Source organism: Plectropomus leopardus, chromosome 1 (genome assembly GCF_008729295.1).
Source record: "Plectropomus leopardus isolate mb chromosome 1, YSFRI_Pleo_2.0, whole genome shotgun sequence".
NCBI classification, from domain to species: domain Eukaryota; kingdom Metazoa; phylum Chordata; class Actinopteri; order Perciformes; family Serranidae; genus Plectropomus; species Plectropomus leopardus.
The window spans coordinates 28,785,202-28,808,194 of NC_056463.1; the positions used below are offsets into that span (position 1 = coordinate 28,785,202).

Consider the following 22,993-nt stretch of genomic DNA (forward strand, 5'->3'; position numbering starts at 1 on the left):
CCTGTCTACATTCTCTGGGGCAGGAGATGTGTTAGGTCATTGAATTTCAATGAAAATGTTCAACAAAATTGAACTTTTTAAATGTATTTATTTATTTTCCCCTATTAAAATAACATTTTGACTACCATTTGGGGATGCTAATCACATGTACCCAAGACATTTTTGAGAGTCCATATCTAAGACTTAAGTCACTCCATCTCTACTATTTCTACACTTTAGGCTTCCATTACACATTTAAAGGGAATCGGATTCAAATGAAAGTAAAAAGAGTTACAATGGACCCCATTCTCCCCTACTTCTTTCAGACATTTGATGGAATTATTCTGTGGACATTACACATAATCCCCCTGTTTGCAGATGGATATATCAAACATTGTTGAATTTCCCCTCCTCAAATAATGCCATTTTTATCCATGTGCCTGCATGTTTGAATTAAATGCATTATTTAGCACTTGTGAAACCAGCCATCCATGGAATAAATCCATGAATCATTATGAATATTAAAAGGATGACAGCAATGCCAAAGAAATCCACTAACAGCTCTATTCCAACCAACGCCCTGCCAACTCAGTCAAAACAGCAGACCAAAAAAACAAAAAGCGGCAATCAATAGATATGATGGATAAAAAGCTGAGGAGCCTGAAAACAACACCACTTCAGGTTTCAAAGACAGAAGCAACCAGAAACAACAGCTGAAGACTTCATCAGATCAAACAGACAATTGCTGCCAGCAGAGTTTAGTTTGTCAATACAGCCAAATGCAGAACTGTGTCGAGTTGAATTTAAAAAGGCACAGAAAAACCTGGAATCAGTTCAAGATTCAAGTGATGCCGCAGAAGCCTCACTCAGATTCTTTTTCTTTACAGCTTCCTCCACCTGAGAGAGGCGATAAATCTTGAGTTTTTGTACTCAGCTGAGGCAATGACTGGGCCAGAGGTCAAACCAGTAAGACAGATGAAAACAAGAGATTGTCTGGAGGCCCATTAAAAGAAAATTGCTGAGGAGGGACAGAGACATTCATGTCTTGCCTTTGCGGGAGCAATGGGAGCAAGTGTGTGTGTATGTGTGTTTATAAAAGTACAATATGTGGGGGAGAGTGAGAGGAACCCCGAATATTGTACATGATATGTCTGTTTCAGTGCATCAAGGCACAGGTGCTGATATCTGGTAGTTCCAGAAACATCCATTTGAGGTCATACAATTTTTTTTGTGACATTCCTTTCTTAGGCACTCAGGTCTGTTTCAGAGAGGAAAACAGCTGCCACATGTTTTGTTTTCTCCACATTTTTCATCATTTCTCCTCTCTCTGCACACATTCTTTGTTCTTTGTCATTGCTGCGCTCACTTAGCCACAGAATGAATGTGCGCTGTGACAAAGCCGTGTGGAGAATGTGGTTCGGCTGAATTCTTATGTTAGCACATAGCTATTGTTGTCCCTTCCTGGAAATCCTAGCAAGTGGCTGTCTCCACGTGAACACAGTTCAGCAGGGAAAACACAACATTAAAAAAACTGCACTTCTAAGGTGTGCTTTTAAAATCACTTATGGGCTTGTATGATTTCTGGGGGCAAAGTCGCTGCTTTAAAATGTTTTGGCATCTTTCAAGGCGCACAGGTCATTTTTGCTCTGCTGCACCTGTCATGTAAAGTGGCTTTGGGCCATCAGAGCCTCTTCATTAATTCCCAGTTTGGAAGCATATGGCTAAAATCATACTGCATACTAATTAATGCTCCACTGGACATACAATATGGAATCATAGCACAGATAGACAGATAGAGACACAAATCAATTACTTGTTACTAAACCTGAAGGTGTGAAGGTGGACAGAGGTGGCTGGGAAAGAAAAAAATGATTTACCTGCCATCATCTTCTGGGCCTCATATGGCTCCATGTAGCCGTCATTTTCGGTCGTCACTTTTTCCGTGCTGGTTTGAGTGCCACCAGCCTGCTCAGCATCGAAAGGGTCTGCGTAGTCTTCAAGGATAATGAGCTGCACGAGAAAAGATAAACATGAAAATGTGTGATGGAGGGAGAAGGAAAAAAGGTGAAATAGCAAAAAGGGAATTTATTTGCTGCTCTGTTGAACAATGCAATGTTGGTAGGTGTTAGGAGACTTGCATGACAGATACTGCTGCGGCCCAGGACAGGACCAAGTGATATCCACTGAAGCAGGCCAGGAGATAAAGGGAGAAACACATAAATAACACCCCACCTCTGTATGCCTCAGCACACCACCACAATGCCCCAGCTTTTAGCCTTACAGCACGCTCTGTGCTGCTGCTGGTGTGCCTAATTATATGATAGCCCAGTGACAGGCCTACATTTCAAAAGTAGAGGAAAGAAGACCACAACTGCTCAACTTTCTTAAGAGAAACAATTTGGCAGATTTATGCCGAGCTGGCAGTGAGCCACGACTAATTGCAGTCTTGCTCTTTTGCTGAGCATTTTGTGCAGTAGATGGCAATTAGGTGGACGTCCCGAGACCCAGAAATACAGCACAAACCTTTAGGGAGCAGAGCAACAGTCCGCATCTATACTGCCATGGGGGGATATTTGTTTCTTTGATATGTTTGCTTCATCTACCAGGACACTGCTTCAAAAGTAAAGTTCTACCCTTTGTAAAGTAAATAGACTCCCATCTGAGTCATCTGTCCTCTTGGACATTGGATCTAATGAGGGGGTATGACTGCAGGGGTTTGGGCTTGCTGTTAGAAAATTGACTTTTTCTCTGTTGAGGCTCCTGACAGGCTACTCCTGCCAATCAGTGGGCAGAGGAGAAGGGCACTTCATGCTCTGTAACTTGAAAACATTTTAGTCAAGGGTTTCCAAACAAATAAGGAAACGCTTATGCATACACCTCAGTGAGCATGTAAACACGTACATGACTGGCACTACACCCTATGAGTCATGTGTAAGAGGAAGGGATTTGGTGTAATTATAAACAAGCTCATCATTCAGCTGGTGGACGGGGCCAGGCGGGACAGACCAGAGGTGGACTGAGCCTTGTGCCCGTTGTGCTGTGCCTCTGCCTAACCAGCTTTCCTGAGAACAACCACTGTCCATCTTTTTGCCACAGAGGGAGCGCATTTCCCAGAAGCAAACCACGTGTGCAGGCCACCCGTGAGATTGCTACAGATACACACACTTTCACACTTTCACACACACACTTTCTCACACACACACACACACACACACACACACACACACACACACACACACACACACACAAACACACACACACACCTGCCAAGCCTCAGGGAAGCAAGTAAAATGTATAGATTCACCCTTAAAACTCTGGGATTTCTCTTTGGCTGGGAAAGCACCAACATTTTTACAGTTCTGCTCAAGGTCAAGTGTTATTTAGCGACGTCTTGAAAAGTTTCCAAGTGTTAGAAAGTTCACTTAAGATCATTTGTAAGCCGCTTAGTGACACAGAAATGCTGGTAGGTATATTTCTGCACAGATCATCTCCACTATACATGGATTAGGTAATAAAGGCGAAGGAGGTGCGTATCATTGATGTGTTTTATAGCAGCTACTGTGTGTTAAATCCACCTTCTTCAATATTCCCTCTCCATCTGTTTTGGGTAAAATAACTAGGACTTTTTTTCTGCCACAGCATAATTACGGGTTCCTTGAATGTTTTGCTTCTGTGAATTTAAGCAGGGGAGAAAAATCCAATACAAACTTTGTCCTGGTTTGTTTTTGTGCCACAGAAGTATACATAATTCCCTCACAAGTTTAATTAAAATTCATCTATTCAGATAAGAAACATCTTTGTGGCCCTAGAGAACCCGAAACTCTCTGCATTATTATGCTTTACAGCCGCAATGTCGTTACCATCTCGCACCTTGTTGCACAGAAACTCAGCCATCAGTAATCATAGTGTGTGCCAAACCCACCTCAGATACAGTCACTGCAAACAGAGCCCAAACCTAAGAAAAAGTAACCCTCACTAAAAAAATACATGAATCACCTAAACGGGAGGGATGAAGGCTAATTTGACTGTGGTCTACATGCTGTAGAGGAGGTTTGAGACCGTAGCCCACAAATGTGATAAAACCCTCCGAATGCTGCATATTACTTTCTCTTCAGCAGCTGCAGATGACAGAGGAAGTTTAGATATTTGCCAAGAGTGAGGTTTTAACAGAGCTCACACCTCTCTTCCACCCACCTTACCACTTAATTCATGTGCCAAAGGATGTTTGGGCATGTTTCAGGAAATAAAGGCAATCAGTTATTGAGTTATGTGTGGAGCCACTCCAAACAGATGACATCATCTTTTGCCTTTCCTGTTGACATAATGCAGGACAAATAAAGGGTGGGGTACGTGATGAGAATTTCTGATAGCATCAGACAGAGTGACGTCTTAGGATTAAATTATATTATATTTCTAAAGTGACATGGTATGAGAGGGTAGATAAGTTAAACACTTCACTTTAACTGTAATGTATGTGCCTTTTTTCCTTCTCAAACAATCAAACTCTGGCTAAATCAAACTCTAATAGGCCTGCTGGTACTCTGGAAGCTAAACAGGAATCAGCAATCAGTCACAAGTGGCTCTTGGTTGTTCTGCTCTTTCAAAATTACCTCTACAGAGGCAGAGCCGGTATTTGGAATAACCTTTTTTTTTTATCATTTTAACTTCAAAATATTCTGTTTTGAAACTCTCAAGACAATATGCAATTAGAACACATTGTAAAGTGTTTACAATCAAGATTTATCACTTCAATTTCTGTTGGTCTGATTTAAAGATTTACAGAAATGTCGACATCTTAATTATGGCCCCTGTGTCCAAATGCATTTAAATGAGGTTGCAAAGGCTTGTCATCAAACAGCTAACACTACAAAAAAAGGGTTTACATTTTACAGGCATGTATATATTTAGCTCTAAGTTGGGCTGTAAAAGCTCTTTTCAGCACCTGGCTCATGTTCTTATGCCAGTCAGCAGGGATGGTCAAGTTTTCTTTTCCCATAAAATGCAAGTTTAAGCTGATGACAAACCAGTTAGCAGCCTGCCCACTGATAAATGAAAATGAATCAAAAACAAGTTGGTCTTTCTATTTCACTTTCATTTAAAAATATTGGGATTTTTAAAGCTCAACATAATGGCAGTAATGTTGATGACTAACAGTTGCTGTTTGTCTGAGAGGTATCTTTTTTTATGAAGGGGGAATTACCAGCTACATGGTCATTACCAGCTCCACCCTGTGTGTCACAATCATACCTTTACAAACCAGTAATGTGTACATCCGCAGTATTCTTTTGTCACCCATTAACAGGCAGCAATGTAATTAATTTTAGTTGACACACATCCTTCCTGGGCATCTTGGGATTTGAACCATCAACAGACTGCGTCTATAAGGCGCCATCAGCCAGCCCCAACAGCCTAGTTCATGTTTGGGTGGAGGAGGTGGTTAATATTTCCAAATTGTTCCAATGTGTCCTTCCAGTCCCACTGCACTAATGACTACTCGACAGCAGGAGGAGCATGGGGTTGTGAGGAGAGGGGTGCTAGAGAACGGCAGCGTCGCCTGGGGACACACCATCTGCCTTGTGGCATGCCAGGGTGTGTCAGGACTGCAGCCAAGCCGCACTTGTCATGAAAGCAAAATTCCCCCTCAGCACAAGACTGCAGTGCCTCAATATATCAGGTCGTTACTAAGCCGCTCTGTAAGCCTATATGAATCTCACAAAGCCACCTCACAGGCTTAGGCCATGTCCCCGTGGTGGCTGGGTCCTTTACTGGTCTGCAGCATAGAGAGAGAGAACTCACTCAATTACTTTCTCTCCACAGCTCAGATCCCAGGTTGGCCGTGTCTTACACCTGCCAGAGCTCTGGCAACTCGCAGAGGAGAGAGAGCAACAGACTTCTTGAAATGCACCGCGGCTCTCGTGCGATGAAGCTGACTTCAAATCACTGAGAACAGAGGGGGAACATTAGCAAAGCAGGGAGGCTATAACAGGCACCTGCCACTTTGGCTCAATGCTAGATCTTGATGACGCTGGGGCTTGTAGGATTGCAATTCGATTGGGCCCCAGTCTTCTATTAGAAGTGAGAAAATACAGGCTACAACTCTCCTCCTGCTTTCTTAATGGAGAGAGAATGTGTTAAGGCTCAGGGAGTAATGAGGAGAAAAGAATAAAAAATTCAAAAGCATTAAATTTGAGCACAGCTGGAAATTTGGTGGTAATAATTTGAAAATGGGCTGCTACATTTCTCTTTGTCTGTATTTTGAGCAAGCTCCATGTGCTGGCATTTTGGAATTGTATTCAACCAAAACCAACTACAACATAACAATCTGATGATTTCACCAGGTGGTAACCAGATAATCACCTTTAGACAGAAAAATAATAAGTAATCTTATTTTCGTGATAAAATAAGAGTAATCTTATTTTCACTGAATGAATGCAGACAGCAATATGATATTAATGTCATGGCTGGTCCAGGAAGGATTGAATGCGTCACAAGCTAGTCAAGGTTGAAGCCCCCCTGAGACTGCCAGAAAAGTCAGCAGGCTGTAGAATGAGGGAGGAGGAGGAGAAAAAAAAAAGAAAGACTGACGTGTGTGATTTATGTCTCACGCCACAAGGGATTTCAGCCACTGATAACCTAATACAACTCAGTGCTTAGCAGCTCAATTGCATTAAGGCATTTCAAAAGGCTTTTTTTTGCTGCTATTGCTCTTTTGTTCTTCAGTGCAACAAAAAGGAAAGCATACCAGTGTTGTGAGGACAGAAAGCCACTTTAAAGAAGAGGGGAAGGGAGGGGAGAGAAGACAAAAGATGAGGGGAAACAGTTTTTTTTTCATCTTTCGACAGAACAGAACTGCCATGCATAAAGTATGTTTACTACTTTTGGATGGAAAACCGTTCAAAATGTTCATGTAAACCCCAAACTCAGCAGCTGAGTCTCACTGCAGTGCGCAGTGCTGACAGCTCCTCCACCTTATCTTTGTCTGTAAACACAGGACGAAAGCTGTGCATGCAGTGCGCAGTCATCCTAAGATAACTTGGCTACACTTTTCTAAAGAACGTACTGGAAAGAAACATTCCTTCCAGGCAATTTATTTGAGCAGGCATGATCACTGCTTCGTCTGTTGACATAATGCAGTTGCTATCAATAAGATGCTTTCATGTTTCTAAGAAGCGAGCGCAAATGCTGTTACAATTCAGTGAAGGCCCCTTGTGAAGACTGAGCCCTGCTTGGTTCTATATCTACCAAACAGATTAGGAAGACGGAGAACTGGCTTTGCCTCTAAAGCAGAGACAGTGCGTTTCCCACCATACAGACCCAACATTAATGAAACTTTATTGAAATGCTTCCAGAGACACACAGTTGCTGCTTGAGCTCCTGCCTCTCTGTAAGCTTGGAAGAGCGATGTGCCTCCTCTAAAGGCCTACTCAGGAGTCTGCAGAGGCGGCTAATGGAATTACTATATTTGCTATAAAGACCCCTTTTCACAATCAGTCATGAGCTACTGCAGTCCGCACACCACCGAAGAGCACTTCGCTCGAGCTAAACAAACAAAATGTTTATTTCCAGGTATATTCATTAGTTTTGCTTTTAACCTAATCGGAGTATCATTCAAGAGCCTAGATTCAGTGCTAGTAAGCATGCTCATCCTTGTGAATCAACACTTCACAGACAACAAGATAAAAATCATGCCAACACCTAAAGCCTTGTGAAAAAACATTTATCTGTATTTCTTTCCTTCCACTCAGCCGCAAAAGTGCACTTTCTTGACCATAGTAGCTATCATTACCAAAGGATTTAGAGCCTATATTCAACATATGCTTTCCTGTATGTTTTGAGGATTAGATTTAGCATTCCCCTTTGCACATCAATGTGCACAGCCATCAGTTTCACATGTGTCTCCCTAAGCGACATCTGTGCTGTTCAAAGCACAGCTCACTTCTGGCTGCAAACTTATTTATTACACACCATCCCCTTTAAGATTCAGACCACATTGAATGCTGGCTCTTTAGATCTCTGCACTCTTACCCATGTGGGGCAGCTTTCGCACAGCAGTCACCCAAACCAAAGCTGGCTCTTTTGGCACAACTGATTTAGCCTGTTGTTGATCATGGTTTGCATGGGAATGCTTCCAGATGCAGCAGCAGCAACACTGATAACATGCACCACACTTGCGGGAAAAAACATCAGCAATGCATAACGTAGTGGAGCCAGAACAGCTTTGTATAGAAATGGGTTTAAAACACATTCTGTACACCTGGATAGTTCCCACATCACCACTGTAAGTATGGGTTACTGTGCATTATGAGGCTTTTATGGCACCTATAGTCCAGTATACTGCAGGTCATAACACTGCACATATGCACTCACAAATCAGGTGTGTGTGTGTGTGTGTGTGTGTGTGTGTGTGTGTGTGTGCGTTTGTATGACTTACACATATACACCCACATGGGAAAAAGAGTGGACTCTCAATCAGTTCTGCTGCAGGATGTCTAGTGTTCATTATCATTCAAATCAGACTTTCCGAAAGACATTCAGTCTGTACAAATTATTACTCAAGAGCTTCCAAGCAATCAAGATGAACTCCTTGAAATTTCACTGAACAGTTTAAAAGTCCTTAGACCTGCAAGAAGTTACAAATATGAACATTTTGTGTCATTTTAACTTTCTCTCATGACAGTTGCCCTTCTTACTGGAAAACTTCTAGTAACGTGTAACATCACATCTCCTGTTACCAGAGGAGATGTATGGCACTGAATGTAGCAATTTCATATTTCTTTTGCTACCAATGCTAACGGATTTTGTTGATTATTTTGGGGAACTGCCTGTGTCCACCACTGCATCATCATCCCTGAGCAACATGGATTAACCAACATTAGAGCTTCTGCCTCTCTCATCCCTTCCCTGTTCTTTAGAAAATATACAGTTTAACAGGAATCCCATCAAACATTATCTATAGTTATCTGTATTCCTCATGCAGAGGCCTTATGTGGATGTTATTATCTGCCCCAAAGACTCTTTAAAAGCCATTAAAAGTATACTGTAGCATCTCAGAATGCCCAAATACCAAATTTCAAGTCTCAAGACACAGAATGCAGAAACACTGTAATGCTCTCTAATAATCATATTTAGCATTTATAGGCATTTAGGTATCTGTTCTTTACGATTTTGTGACCACAAATCTACCTTGTTGCATTTGTTGTTGCAAAAGCAGCTTAATTTCCATTCACTGAAATTAATTTTGGCTACCAGAATAAACAATTGTGCACAGTAGAGATGTGTACAATTAGTCTAATCGACAGTTAAAAAATGACACCCGTACTTTTCCTAAAGATTTATTTTAAAATAGTTTTCAATAAATGCTATTTGTTAAATTTTATTCAATTAATTGTTGTCATATCTTGCAAGATTACTTGCCATTTCAGCTGCATTAACAACAGGATTTGGTAATCAAAAAAAATTAACAATTTCAAATCTTATTACATTACGCATTTTGTTCAGACAATGTTTAACCTTACAGATTAAACTGTGCTCAGTTTCAGCTGTTATACTTTTAGACTAGTTGACTGGTCTAAGTCTAAACGTCTGTTTAAACATCAGGGAAATTAGTCATTAGAAACATATAGTGCAGAGCACCTTTCTGTCAGGATTTGTTTTGCTGAAATCTGACCTGAAAGACTTTAAAGACAAGTGTTCTTCAAAAGGTCAAATGTCACAACTATGGTTTTGAATTACTGTTTAAAACACCAACATGAGCTGGTAAATGATCTTACATGCCACCTCTGTGCAATCAATATGCTGTCAGGCTATAAAGTAAGTAGTACTACGTAAACAATATAGGCTAAACTACACTTAGAAAAAAACTCTGCATCCCCCATCCATTCCTTTCTACACTTGAAAAAAATAAGCTATTTGTTTTCAGTTTTAAATAACTAAATAATATGATTTTTCAATGACTTTCTACTCTAGCTGCCCTCCTCTCCTGATGATGTACTGTATCTTCCTTTAGCACCTGAGGCAGCGAAGCACAAAAAGCACCCCGGCTTGTTCTAAAGGACCTCCTTCATTGGAACACACTCCACACAGCCACTTAAGACCTCCAGTGAAGAAGGGGAGGAGGACGTGGGTTGCACCCTATGAAGGTGCTCTTAATATGCGAAAGATATTCAAGATTAAGTACTTGACGACACGCTTGGCAAAATCCAATTTCCTTCCTCTGCCCCCGTCCCTCTGTGATAGATTTATTGGCAGTGTTTCTGGTACATACAGTTAGTGGTGCAGCACAAGACTCTATAATAATAATTCAGGTGCTACAATGGAATGTGGTATTTTATAAAATATGTTAATCCTGTGCCCCTGTGAGTGAGCGATTTGTTCTCAACACAGGCTACACCATTTTTTCTAATCACAATAATAATGAAAACACCAGTTTGTTTTTTTAATTTGAGAGTGAGGTCGTACGCTGAAGAGAGGAGTAAGTTGTTTCCCTTCAAACGCATAAGTATGCTGACACATACTGTGGACATGGAGTTCACTCCCATGTGACGCCGCAACCGCAACGCACAAGCAAAAAAAGACTATTGTTTATCACGGCTTCTATAAGATAGAAACTGACACAATTAGGAAAGTAGGGCTTCATGAAACAACATGAAGGAATCCTCTGGGACTAAGGCTTTGATTTTGGGAGAGTGATTTATGGAGCAGGGAGAAAAACAAGCCGCAGTCAGGCCGTAAACAAAGCTACAGAATTTGATGTCAGGACATCTTGACTGAGGCTGGAAGCTCTGTGGCCTTAGATAGCCTGTGTGGTGAGGATGCACTGAGGTCCCTGCATGTCGCCTACACTGACAATAGAGCGAGTGCGCAGGGTGGAGTCCCATACCGCTGCCATTGCTACGTGGCTTCCCACCTCTCAGAGAGGGATAGCAAGAGGCTGTATTAGGAGAGGTGAGGGACAATCACCAGTCTGTTGCCACAAAGAGCTCTCAGTGGAGCATGCAACAGCTATGAACAGTCACCATTTGTCACTATTTCCGACATCTAGATTGCTCATGTCGAAACAGCCGAGAACATTAACCCTGGTTATATTTTAGCAAGCAAGCAGCAGCCAGAATACCCAGCCCACACACAGGGGCGAGCACAGACTTGTCAAGTTAAAAAGGGAATGTCACCAAGTTGTAAACACTTCCTGACAGGAAGGGAGCACTTCCTTAATCCTGGAGCAACCAAGCCATTCCTTATTTTCCACCAAACAACTGCAGATAGTGGCTGTCTCTCTCGTCCCGTTTCCCTATCACAATAATGTCTAATTTTAACTGTGAAATAAAAACAGTAAAACGTGACCTCTCGTGAGTAAATCCAAGCTCTGAGCAGCATTACAACAGAGTCGAAATTGTTTGGTGGACTTGTTTCTTATTCACAGACTGAAATTAAAGTCTGGAGTCCCACTAAGAAGAAATGGAAGTGTTCAGCTTCCTTGTGGGCACTCAGATCACAGGGCAGCTCTGTTCGCAAGACGGAAGTCTGGCCGCCTCCTGCAGTGTGACACAAAAACAACAGCCTGCACTCACATGCAGGAGATAAAAAGGCAAATCGGATCTCTGTGACCTCGAAATACTTTATTTTGATGCAAAAATAACTATTTGGTTCCAGATGAAATTTGCATAGTTTGGAGGGCAGAGCTATTGATTTTGTAAAAACAGTGCAAAAAAAAAAAAAAAAGTCAATGCTTCATGCAGATTCTCCCTTTGTGCCTAAGATGGCATCGAAGCTTCGGGCTCAATTTGTTTCCTTTTAATCGGTGTGTGACGATCTGCTCGCCCACCAGGACTCTCTCCTTCTAGACTCCTTCTAGAGCTACACACACACCAGCACACACTGTCATTAAACAAAACAGAGCCATGTGTCTGCAAATCCCCAACGGCCAGAGCTGCAGAGCTAGTCTGCAGGCTAATTGTGACCTGGTGGAATCATGTGACTGATGTTCCGGTGCGAAGCTGGAAAAAGCAAATCGAGCAACAAACACAACAGACTCCATTGGGACTCTTTAAAGTGGAAAGAAGGCTCCCAGATGGAGGGAAGAAGAAAATAAGCAAACAACGGCTAAAGGCCATGATTTCCAAGACCTATAACTTCCAAGCACATGTGGTGGGATGGTTGTATATAAAACCTAACCATGACTAGCTATTACACTCAGTAATGCTGGATTACAACACCATCATGTAAATGTAACAGGATTTGTGGATTCACCAAAATGATATCTTGATGAAAAGCCAAGCCTTTGGGTGCTCAGTTGAATAAGCATTACATGGCTTCCAGCGTATCTTCCACTACAGGATGACTTCATTCTGCCACAGAGAGGCGGAGCTTAAACGTGTATGCTGTCAGCCTCTGTGCTCCTTCCTTCCTCTCAAAGTGCCCTTCCAGGATTCTTTCTCGGGTCAAAGGAATCCATTGTGGTGCTCTTTTGTCGTGGAAAGCATAAAAAAACGGTGAATTTAAAAAAAAATGTTTGTCATGAAAAGAACAATGTGTTGTATTCTGAGCAGTGGGTAATTACAATGCAATAACTTGTAGCCCTGAACTATCGGGGGTGACTTTGAGAAAATGCCTTGGATGTTTAAAATAGTTCAGGAAATGCATAGCATTCTTTGACAGCTCACTGAATGGTGGCTCACGCTGGAGATAGAAATCTACCTGCCACTTGATGCCAACAATATCACAGTCTAGACTTTACTGTTAGAGTGTGAGTCAGAGTAGCCATAGCAACACACACTTAGTGTCTTAGTTTGTAATGCAATTAATCATAATTATCACAATAATCATCTACTTATTTAAAGACGTGAGTCACAATCTGCCCACCACTGACAGTAACACATTTGTCACCACTGAGCAGAATTAAGAAAACAACAGCTGCATACCCAAGACATGGACTACACTGCGTTCCCACCAATCTGTTGATTATTTCGACCTGGGTATCACATTGTCACAGCAGTGGAAAATTACCTAAGATCATCACTATGTATATTTCCATTATGTATTCATTCTGCTTGGAGGTCCAGAGGTGTAAAATGGTCTTTGTTTCATATCATCTGAGTACGAAAATATCCCAACACTATGACTTTTACTCACCCAAAGAGCACAAATACAGGTTTGTGTAATTGCAGAGCAACAAGGGCACATCCTGCACTGCTCTGACATCCAGTCGGGGCCTGCTATCAACCTATTCAGCCTCAGTCTGATACAGAAAGCTAGAGAACTGCACTTAAAAGGGGTGCTATAACAAAACATGATGGGCTCTGATGTTTTCATCCATTTTCTGGCTCCCTGAAGAAGACCACTCTCACAGACCCAGGTGATATTGACGTTTGTGCTTGACATTTTTGCTATCACTGGCGGAGATGAGAGCATAAAAGACCAGTGGGATGCATTTATAAAACTCCACTGATGTCTGGAGTGCCCGGGTGAAAGGCCAAGCGAGGATATTCAGGTTGTGGGGAAATAAAGCTGAGCTGAGTTCAGCCACGCTCTACAAGCACTGTAATCTGCAGGCCGCTCAAACAAGCCCACGCTAGAGGACTGTAGCTTGAAAGGTGTACTTTGCAAAGACTTAATGTAGCTCTTTTGCATGCTGCAGTGCACCATCTCAGATTCAATCTGATCATTACATAACCAAATGGACTCAAACATATGCAAATGAGCAATGGAGGGAAGCCAACAACTTTTCTGCGACTGATTAAACCAGGCCCCAACAGTGGAGGATCACTGCGCTTGTATTTAACATAGTATTTATCTGTTTGATCTTTACTCAAAGACAGGCAAATACACATTACTTTGTGACTAATATTTTGAGGTTGTTAAAGTTGCAATCTGTCATGTTTTTAAATAATATTTAGATGGTTATTATTCTAGTCCACATGTTGAGGGCTGCATATGTCAAAGCTGTTGGGTGTATGGTTAAAGCTTACATCCACTAACTTCAATGCCTTTATTTTGGCTGGGTGCAGTGATTTCCTCCAGGAAAATGCAGCACATAAACCTCTATAAAACCATAAATTGTGTCATTTATACACTTTGGTTTTTGTACAGTTTAAGTGTGTACACTTTTGTGGGAGCAAAAGGTGAAGTTTAACTATGCCAAACAGCTGCTAATATTCACAGATATGTGAGTGATCTTCTCAACTAACTTTCAGCAAGAAAGCAAATAAGTATATTCTTCAAATGTAACACTATTCTATTACATCAAAAAATGTAATTTGGGTCAAAAAGTTCAATCATCTGGTGCCTACTTAAAGCATTCAAAGGTGCCAAGAAACATAAGAAAGACATGTTAACATTCAGACATTATTTTTTTTAATGGATTTTGCTTCAGGGCCACTGTAAGGCCTAACTTTCCACCAAATTTCACTGAAATCTGTTGACTTATTTTTAAAATGCCTTGACAGCAAACAAACACACATCCCACACAGGATAAAAAACATAACCCTCTTGGCATTGGTTTCATTGGTTTTCCACCTCCAGCATTAATCCTCTGAAATGCTGAGCCAGGTCTTGTAAAAAGGTGCATGGAAAGGATGTAGGAAAAAAAGCACATAGGAAATCTGTCAACCCAGATGCCTCTGTTGGCTGCACAGAGGCAACTGTCTGGGTTTCTGATCCAAAAATTCTATAGATAGATATGCAAGCTGGCTCATAGGATCGCTGAGTTTAAGGAACCCCGAGCCATGAAGGGAGCCAAAGTTATATTGGAACAGCAGCTTCCCAGGTGCACAGACAGATACTGATGATGACGGGCTGCGCTTTACAAGGATGCCGCAACCTGTCAGCTCCGCACTATTGCTTTTGTTTACACGTTTTCTGAGAGGAGCCCGTCATCACTTTCGCATGTCCTTGAGAGAAGTTAGGTTAGTGCTGAGTAGAGCGATGAGCTGGGAGATGAGGCCTTTAATTAGCTCCAAGGCAGGATGATAATTGATCATCTCCCTCAACTCATTCCACCATGAAGGGCTTGCCACCATTAAAAACAAAACACATCACAATGCCTTGAAAATTCAAAAACCACGAGTAACAGTCTGCATTAAAATATCTCTGCATGAACTCCAAATGGAGACAAAAATCCACGGAATAAACTGCCACCTCTAAAACGATGATTGGCACAAAAAAAAAACCAACACAATACTTAAAACAATGTGAGATGAAATAGAACACCTGTGAAAATTCAGCAGATGCATCATAATTTTCATTGTATCATTGCATAATAAAACTTATTTGGCTTTCTTTTTCCCCATGGAAGCCCGGTGAATAGAAATGGACCAGAGAAAATTCACTTGATGATGCTATTGGCATTTCAGGCATTAGGTAAGCAGTGATATAATTAGCATTCATGAGTCAAGTAATTAAAACATCAATGTAACCGAGCAGTGCTGTTAAGACACTTATGTCCTCTTTGTGCAGTCTCCAACAGTCAGCATTTAGTCTGAGCCGTTAGAAAGACAACAGAGCTTCTGACTCCATTTACGAACACACTGATGTGCATGTATGTGTGTGCTACAAGGCAGATGTACACTCTACTTTTTAATTACTGTCTCTCTTAGTTAGAAAAACTAACTCAAACAAGAACACATGCTGTGAATTCAATACACTTTCAGCCTTTCAGCCTAAGTCTGAAGGGAGAGTGTTTGAAACTGCCTGCAAACAGCGCATCCCCCCACGGACACAAGTGTCTATATAATGGGACTTTTGAAAATCGTCACCTGGAGAGTCCCTCAAACAAGGATTTCCAAATGATTATCATGGCCAGCCACACATAGCTTCCAGACACACTGTAATCCTCACAACAGTTAGAACACAAAGCCTCACAACACTCTTTGAAGCAAGTTGGTAGTGAATAGCATGGTGACTTATTTGGAGGTCTATTCTGCAAATTATTCATCCCCTGTTCAAAATATTATGCACATAGCAAGCTGAGCTTGTGTACTTTCTCATTTTTTGGGAAATTTCAGAAATACTTAACATTGGAACAAAATAAATGTCACAAAGACTGCAAGGCAACATGTTTTTGGAAGGTATTTCTACTGCAAACTTTCCTCCTGAGGGTATCAGGTGATTGACAGTAGTAAGCCATGCAGTGAAAGTGCTCAACTCAGCACAATGCATTAAGTCTAAAACTTTCACAAAACCAAATTAGGGATTACTGATTATTATGATGGATTATACAGCATACAATTTCCAAGTCTGAGGCAACTTTTTCATACTATAAAATAGGCATGTCCAAAGTCTGGCCCGGGGGCAATTGTGGCCCTTGGACAGATTTTAAACGGCCCATGATTTGTCTTTCAGAATATACATGTAGCCTGCCACACAGCCTTGGTTAATCCAGCAAGACTTTGCATTTTCTCACTTTTTTTATGCTCATGGCAGGACTATCATATAGTTTGCAGACATGCATTCGTAGGAACCAAGCAGGCAGTATGTATGTATGTGTTTTTTGTACTTACTTGTATGTGTTTTTTTAGTAACCTATATAATGCGAGAAGCACATTTTCCACATGATCTAATCTGGCCCTCATTCAAAAAAGTTTGGACAACCCTGTTCAACAAGATAGATGAAAACATACTATAAAAGTGGTAGTGGTTCTCCCAATATCTCCAGTTTGCCAACAGTGTTAAGACGGTGTGAAGAGGAGGGGCAACCTGGACAACAGGTAAAAAAACTTTTACTTTTACTGTGTAAAACCTCAGGGAGCTATTTTAATTTATTCATTTTTTATTTAAATTTTCACTTGACTTTATAAAAACGTTGCTAGGAATTTGCTGTATATGATGTTGAACTTTCCAGTTTTGATTAAACATTTGCTAAAGGCATTTAAACAAAGTTTTGTATTTGAGTTTGTTATATTCCAAATTCTAAATATTGACAGAAAGATTTTCATTATTACTGTAAATGCATATCAGTTCCAAATATCAGTAATCACTCTCATTAACTACTGATAATGTGTATCGGCCCTGAAAAACCAATATTGGTCGACCCCTAAAAAACCCCCACACCAATAGTATCAGTTTTCCATTACAGCTCCCTTTCCGCTACTAACCCACTTCATTTAACCTTCAACACCTGGCCATGAAACCCTAAAACCCTTCTCTCGACATATTGCAAGCCCAACAGCTGTCGGTACTAATTTACTTCATCCATAACGTCATTCGTACTGGTAGGTGTAGGTATTTAAACCACACTATACAATCATCTGCCTGTCTGTTAAGCCATATGTGCAGATGAGCAGAGAAAGGAGGGGCAGAGGCAACTGTATTCCTGACTGGGGGGGAAATCCAAATAAGCTTCAATTAACATGAGACAACCATAATCTGTTTAATCAGCTTGAACAGCTGCAGTGGCTGGGTGAAAATTGTAAATTCTGATTTCCTGCTTGTTTTACTGATAACACATAGCTGTATGGTTATTAAACCTGCATACTAAGCGCACGACGGCTGCTGAAAACAGCGGCTGACGATCTGGGAAAACAAACATTGGCACAAAAGATAGTTTGATGAGCTTCACATGGTCTGCAGTAAAGGCATATGGGAAACATAGGTGACAGGTTGTGTTTTGTGTAATCAAAACTGGGGCAAACAAAAGTGCATTCTTCCTTCATGCCAACACTCTTGTGACAGGTCGGAGACACTGTGGAATATAAATAAAAGTGAAAAACCAACTGTGAACTCGCCACATGTCACAAGACAGGTGCGAAGGCAAACACAAGAGCAGGAGGAAGTAACAGGATGGCCACAGAAATTTTAGTGACTGAGACATGATCAGAGGAGGAAACAGTGGTGCAGTGTGTATTTTCGCAGGGCCGTGTTTTCCCCTCTGTACATGAGCTATGCAGACACTGAAACATTCCTCAGCGAGATCACACTCATCGTACGGTATGTCCTTAACCTCTCTGACACTGAACATCTCAGGTTTCTACAAATGAGCCCGGTGTGTATGAATTCCTAAGAGGCCTGACATGACAGTGTGCACCATGGCACGGCCCGCATGCATTTCGCCTGCCTGCCTCCACATTCATTTTGCGCTGATGAGTGTGTAACCAGCTCCCTGCATTACCCACAACCTCAGAAGGTAAAAAAAAAAAAAAAAAAAAAAAAAACAAAGGCTCAAAGCTTATGATGTTCAGAGAACTGTGCCACCAAGAGAGACTCATATTAAGGCCATATATCCATAAGCCCATCACTAGCACCCCCCCCCCCCCCCCCCCAAGGCAGCAGGCATCACTGAAAAAAGAACATTCACGAAAATGATCTGTCTATTTAAATAAGATGAGATTCAAGTTTAATTAGAGGCAGTGTGAATAAGTCGAGATCGCATTGTTGCTTGGGGGTAAAAAAAAAAAAGGTGCACACAGATTGGCACAGCTCACATATTTCACCCAGCAGTCAGAGCAGAGTTTGCCCTCACTTTACAGCAAGTTCAGTGTCACAAAGTATGCAAAAGATCACAGTTTTTTAAAACATTAAGGCTTGTCTGCTGTGATATTGAGCTGTGTGTCAACACAGGACATAGACTGATCCCTGCACAGCACTCCCTGTAGTGCAGGTTAGTTATTAGATGTGCGATGTCGCAACTCGTGTGGACAAACGTGGTGCGGTTGTGATAACAAGTTCAGCCGGTTGTAACGATTCATTCCCAACAGGAGTAGGTCAAGTGCTTTATTAACAGACCATGTTTAAGTTTAAAAAATATAGATGGGACAAAATTGTAATTTTGTGGTTTTGTGTTTGAAAGAAAAAACAAAAAACTAGGCTCCAGGATAGATGTTAGCAAGATTAACTGCTTTTTGTTTCTCCGGGATTGTAATTAGACTAATGTTTTGGACTAAACTTCACCCACCTTCTCCTTGTTGTCGTGGTCCGACGGAGGTGAAGTGGGAGATTTAACACTCCCTACAGCAACAGCTTGGGTGACTGTGACACCGCCGCCCGGAGCCGGGCTGCTCTTTTCGATTGTTTCCACCTTGATAAGTCGGTGTTTTGGTGACACATACTTGATGTCCGGTGACCCCACAGTGTTCAAGCTCGAGCCAAATGAAATATTTCCACCTGGAGTGTACGGGTCCTCGAAGTCCAGCTCCTTTTGTAGTTTGTAAGCAGCGAGGATGTCCGGTTGAGCCGGGCTCGGGAAGGCAGCCCCGGAGCTTGTTTGTTGGAAGCCAGGCGCACCGGGCACACCGGTGTGACAGTGTCTGTAGTCCGGCTTCGGAGGCGCCGGAGGAGGTGCTTTGGTAGTTTTGAATCCTAGGTGCTCCTTGAACCACTTGGCCATGCTGCCAGTGCATCGCTCTCAAGTCAATGTATGTAGTTTAGTTCCACCTTTCCTGCCAGCGGAGCCCGAGTCTGTTCGTCAAAGTGGGATCCTCGGGTCACCCGCGGCCAGCAGACCGGCTTCGGAGCGTGTCGCCAGTCTCGTGCGACTCCGTCGGTCAGGAGTGGAGTGCGCGAGCGGGGAGAGCGCGGCCACAGGCACTTTTCTGAGCTGCCCTGCCGCAACTCTGTCACTCAGCGCTCGGCTGCTCCCCACGTCAGGTTTCCAGACTACGCAACATGGGAGCGCTTGTGCAAGAGGAACACACGCCCCCCGCAACCTGCCCTCCCCACCTGAGAACATCCACTGCCACCTACCGGACTCCTGAAACCCCGCTGACTGTCGACTACTGAAACTATCAGTCACCGCTGCATGAATGTGTCTCCGGGTTTGAAAACCCCACAAGCACTGAGCCCACGTCTGACGAGCGTCTTGTCCCAGGAATCCCCGGATGAGGACTTTTAGTGTTAAATTGCAGAATGATGCAGGATAATAAATGAGCTGATACAGGTGTGGTGTAGTAGATAAAGAAAAATGATTACAAACAGGGGCGTTTCAAGGATCTCAGGACATTGGGGGCCTAGCCCCGACCTCTGTCGGACTTTTTCTTCATAAACAAGCTCATGTAGCTGCTTTTTGTGCATCTTATTTACATATAAAACTGTTTTTTTACTTTCCTTTTTTTACTTTGTGGGTTAGTTGTTAGTAATTAGAACTGAGTAGAAACAAAAGGCTACTTTGCAACTGCTCTCATTAAAGTTAAGATAATTTTGAGGCCTACTTGTTCAGTGTTTCTATTTTCTGCTACTTAATGCTAATACTCCTCTACTCAGAGGGAAATATGTATGTACTTTTTAATCCACTACAATTATTTGTCTGCTGTTGTTACTTTGCAGACTGATTATTAACACAAAATATAATCGACTAATGATTAATGATGTGTTATGCGAATATATTTATATATATATTTCCCATTCCTCTCCACAGTTAACTCTACAATAATTTTCCAGACGTGTGTACTCTGAAAAAGTATTAAAACGGTTTGCTTAAAAGCCATCCAGGTCAACATTTTTTCCACCAATAGGACTCAAGGGTAAAGTGTCCTATGCATTCTAAGTGCTCTCATGTCCAGATGGCCATCGCAGACTGTTGTAATTGCAAATTGCATCGCAAATGACCAGTGGAGAGGGATGCTTGAGCCTATATTAACTCTGGGCACTGTTCTAGCTAAGTTCATTACATCAATCCATGAGTAGAGGAGGTGAATTGTTCAAAGCAACAATACGAGTAAACAGTTCTCTCTAAGGTGTCTTTCAATCTCTTTGACGCAGGGGTCATAGGTTCACATGGTTAACACTAATTGCCTTTGCAATCAAAGGACAGATGAAAAAATTCCCAATTTCCCCTCCCAGAGACATACTCCAGCAACAGTCTGCATTAACAGGAGTCATGGCTGCAGTGCAGTGGGTTTTTATGAAGCAATATTTCTTTTTAATAACACCACACACACACACACACACACACACACATACACACACACACACACACACACAGCCTTGAGCGAGTCACAGTGTACAGATCAGAGTTTAACCCTGGCAAGCCCCTGGGAGAGACAACTCCATGCTCTAGAGATCAAAACAAAATCTATTATTTCTGTCCTGAAATTCTGCCACCGCTGCACTTTAGGCGTGCAGAGCGAAATTTGACCAGTGCAATTTCTGTGCACTTTATAGGAATAATTTCACCCCACAGCCAGGACATTAATCTGTTTAACTAGTGCATTATACATAAAAGCTTTAAGAGAAAAAACAAGCAAAATTGGTTCAGATGGCCTTTAGTTTATTGCAGAACTGGTGTGTTTTGTTGCCAGCTCTGGGAAAACAATCTCTCAGAGCAAAAAGAGAAGGGCTTGTTCCAGCTCACACATTACATGGTATATTTAGGCATGTAGTGCACATGCTGTAGGTGTAACCTCAGTGCTGCATTTACACATGTGTATGTGATATAAATATTGCCTTTGCTGCAGAGTAATAGTGTGTCTCATATTGTGGGTATTAGAGAATCTGTGGTGGGCAGGAGCAGGTTTGTCATTTAGGTTGCTGAGCTTGACTCACATCACAGATCATTTATTGCATTGCTACGATTGCATTCACCAATTTCCCTTCAGCTGCCATTGCTGACACCCTTTAAAATGCAAATCCTGTAATCCAGTACCCCATAGGATACAAATTGTCCCTTAAGTAGCCTACGCAGGCAGATTGCTTGCCAGGAGGAATTTATGTAGAAATGTATAGGATGCTGCTTAAGTTATCATACTTAAAGTGATGTGAGAGGTGTTGGTGGTCTGTTTGCTCACACTGTCAATACCTCTGTGAACATAACAGAGAAATATTTAGCAAGAGGTGATGAAGCATTGTCAGGTGCATCAGCAGTGTTTCATATACACTCAAAGTTGTAGATGTTTTTTCTGTTTTTTAACTCTTTGATTTCTTTCAAAAGAAGGCAATGAGCAAGAAAAGAGGAAATGACCCAAGCATTAGCAAGAAATTAGTATAAAAAAACCCCTGAAAATTGGTTTAAAAAATGAAAAAGAAGAAAGGGAAAGAAAAAATCATTAAAAAAAAGTTACATAATTCTAGATATGTAATTTTGATAATTAGTAATATAGTTCTTTCCTACCCCCCCATATTTCCTTAACTTAAAAAAAATAATTGCCTAAATCTACTATTTTCTTGCAGTTCATGGAATACTTCTTACCAAGTTGCTTATTTCCTTTTTTCCCATGGTTTTGAAAGAAACCACAGCAATTGGCACAGAGGTGTCAGACAGCAGCACAAAAAAAGCGATGTTCCTCCCTTTCAAAGGGTTAATGTAAAAACTCATCTGTGATAGCAACAGTCCTTTGAAACTGTGAACTTCACTGCCTAGTCTCTAAGTATTTGTCACATGCATCCTGCTACCTGGTTTCCTAATCTATCAAGAACTAGTGGTACGCAGATTCTGGACAAACTTTCTTTCCATATGTTTGTCAGCGATAGGGATGTTGGCATATATGTAGTCGGGATTTCATTTTAAAAAGCGTGACATCTTCAGACAAGATGACAGCTTAGGTTGGCTATAGGCAAATGTAAATGTCTTCAACAGTTACAGCACCACTCCAGCATTTGGCACGCTGTGCAGGACATGTAGCAAGTTTATTTTTCTCTACAAGTCTGTTGGCTCCAGGGTTTCTCAAGCATTGCTGGAAATGATTCCACAGCAGAACCAGGTAGCACTGTGAGGGCTAAGAGATGAGAAACAATTTATCAGAATATCAACCCTATGTTTTGGGGCAACTTTAGTGATATAAATGTCTCCCAACCAGAATATGACCTAAATTCTTCTCTTCAGTCCTTTTCTTCAGTTTTGCAACACCACAATGGGGAAAGTTATTACATGCTCTAAGCTCACAGAGTTTTTATCATTATAATGCCTTGCTCTCTTGCATTATTAGTCTACCGATTGTGCACGATGCTTCTGAATGGCAAAATTCTTCAGTAAAACAGTATTTATGTGCTGTAATACTGCATACTGTGCTATGCTGGATGGAAGCACCAGCTGAAAATTTAACGCTAGGATTAACTGCCAAGAACACAGTTTAAAATGAGATTCATTTGATTG

The 22,993-nt window shown here is 41.6% G+C and overlaps 1 protein-coding gene across 4 annotated transcripts in view; it reads right to left on the reverse strand.

Annotated features, from left to right (window-relative positions):
• The window catches only part of zgc:158464 (uncharacterized protein LOC791139 homolog), a 108,178-nt gene extending 88,073 nt beyond the window's left edge, over nucleotides 1–20,105 (reverse strand). For all 4 annotated transcript variants that reach the window (XM_042514616.1, XM_042514418.1, XM_042514487.1 and 1 more), the window contains exons 1-2: nucleotides 18,863–20,105; nucleotides 1,857–1,989 (exon numbers count right to left, since the gene is read on the reverse strand). In XM_042514616.1, the coding sequence (XP_042370550.1) occupies nucleotides 1,857–1,989; nucleotides 18,863–19,294 (565 nt within the window). In that variant the 5' untranslated portion in view covers nucleotides 19,295–20,105. The remainder of the gene's footprint in view (nucleotides 1–1,856; nucleotides 1,990–18,862) is intronic.
• Nucleotides 20,106–22,993: the final 2,888 nt, after the last annotated feature.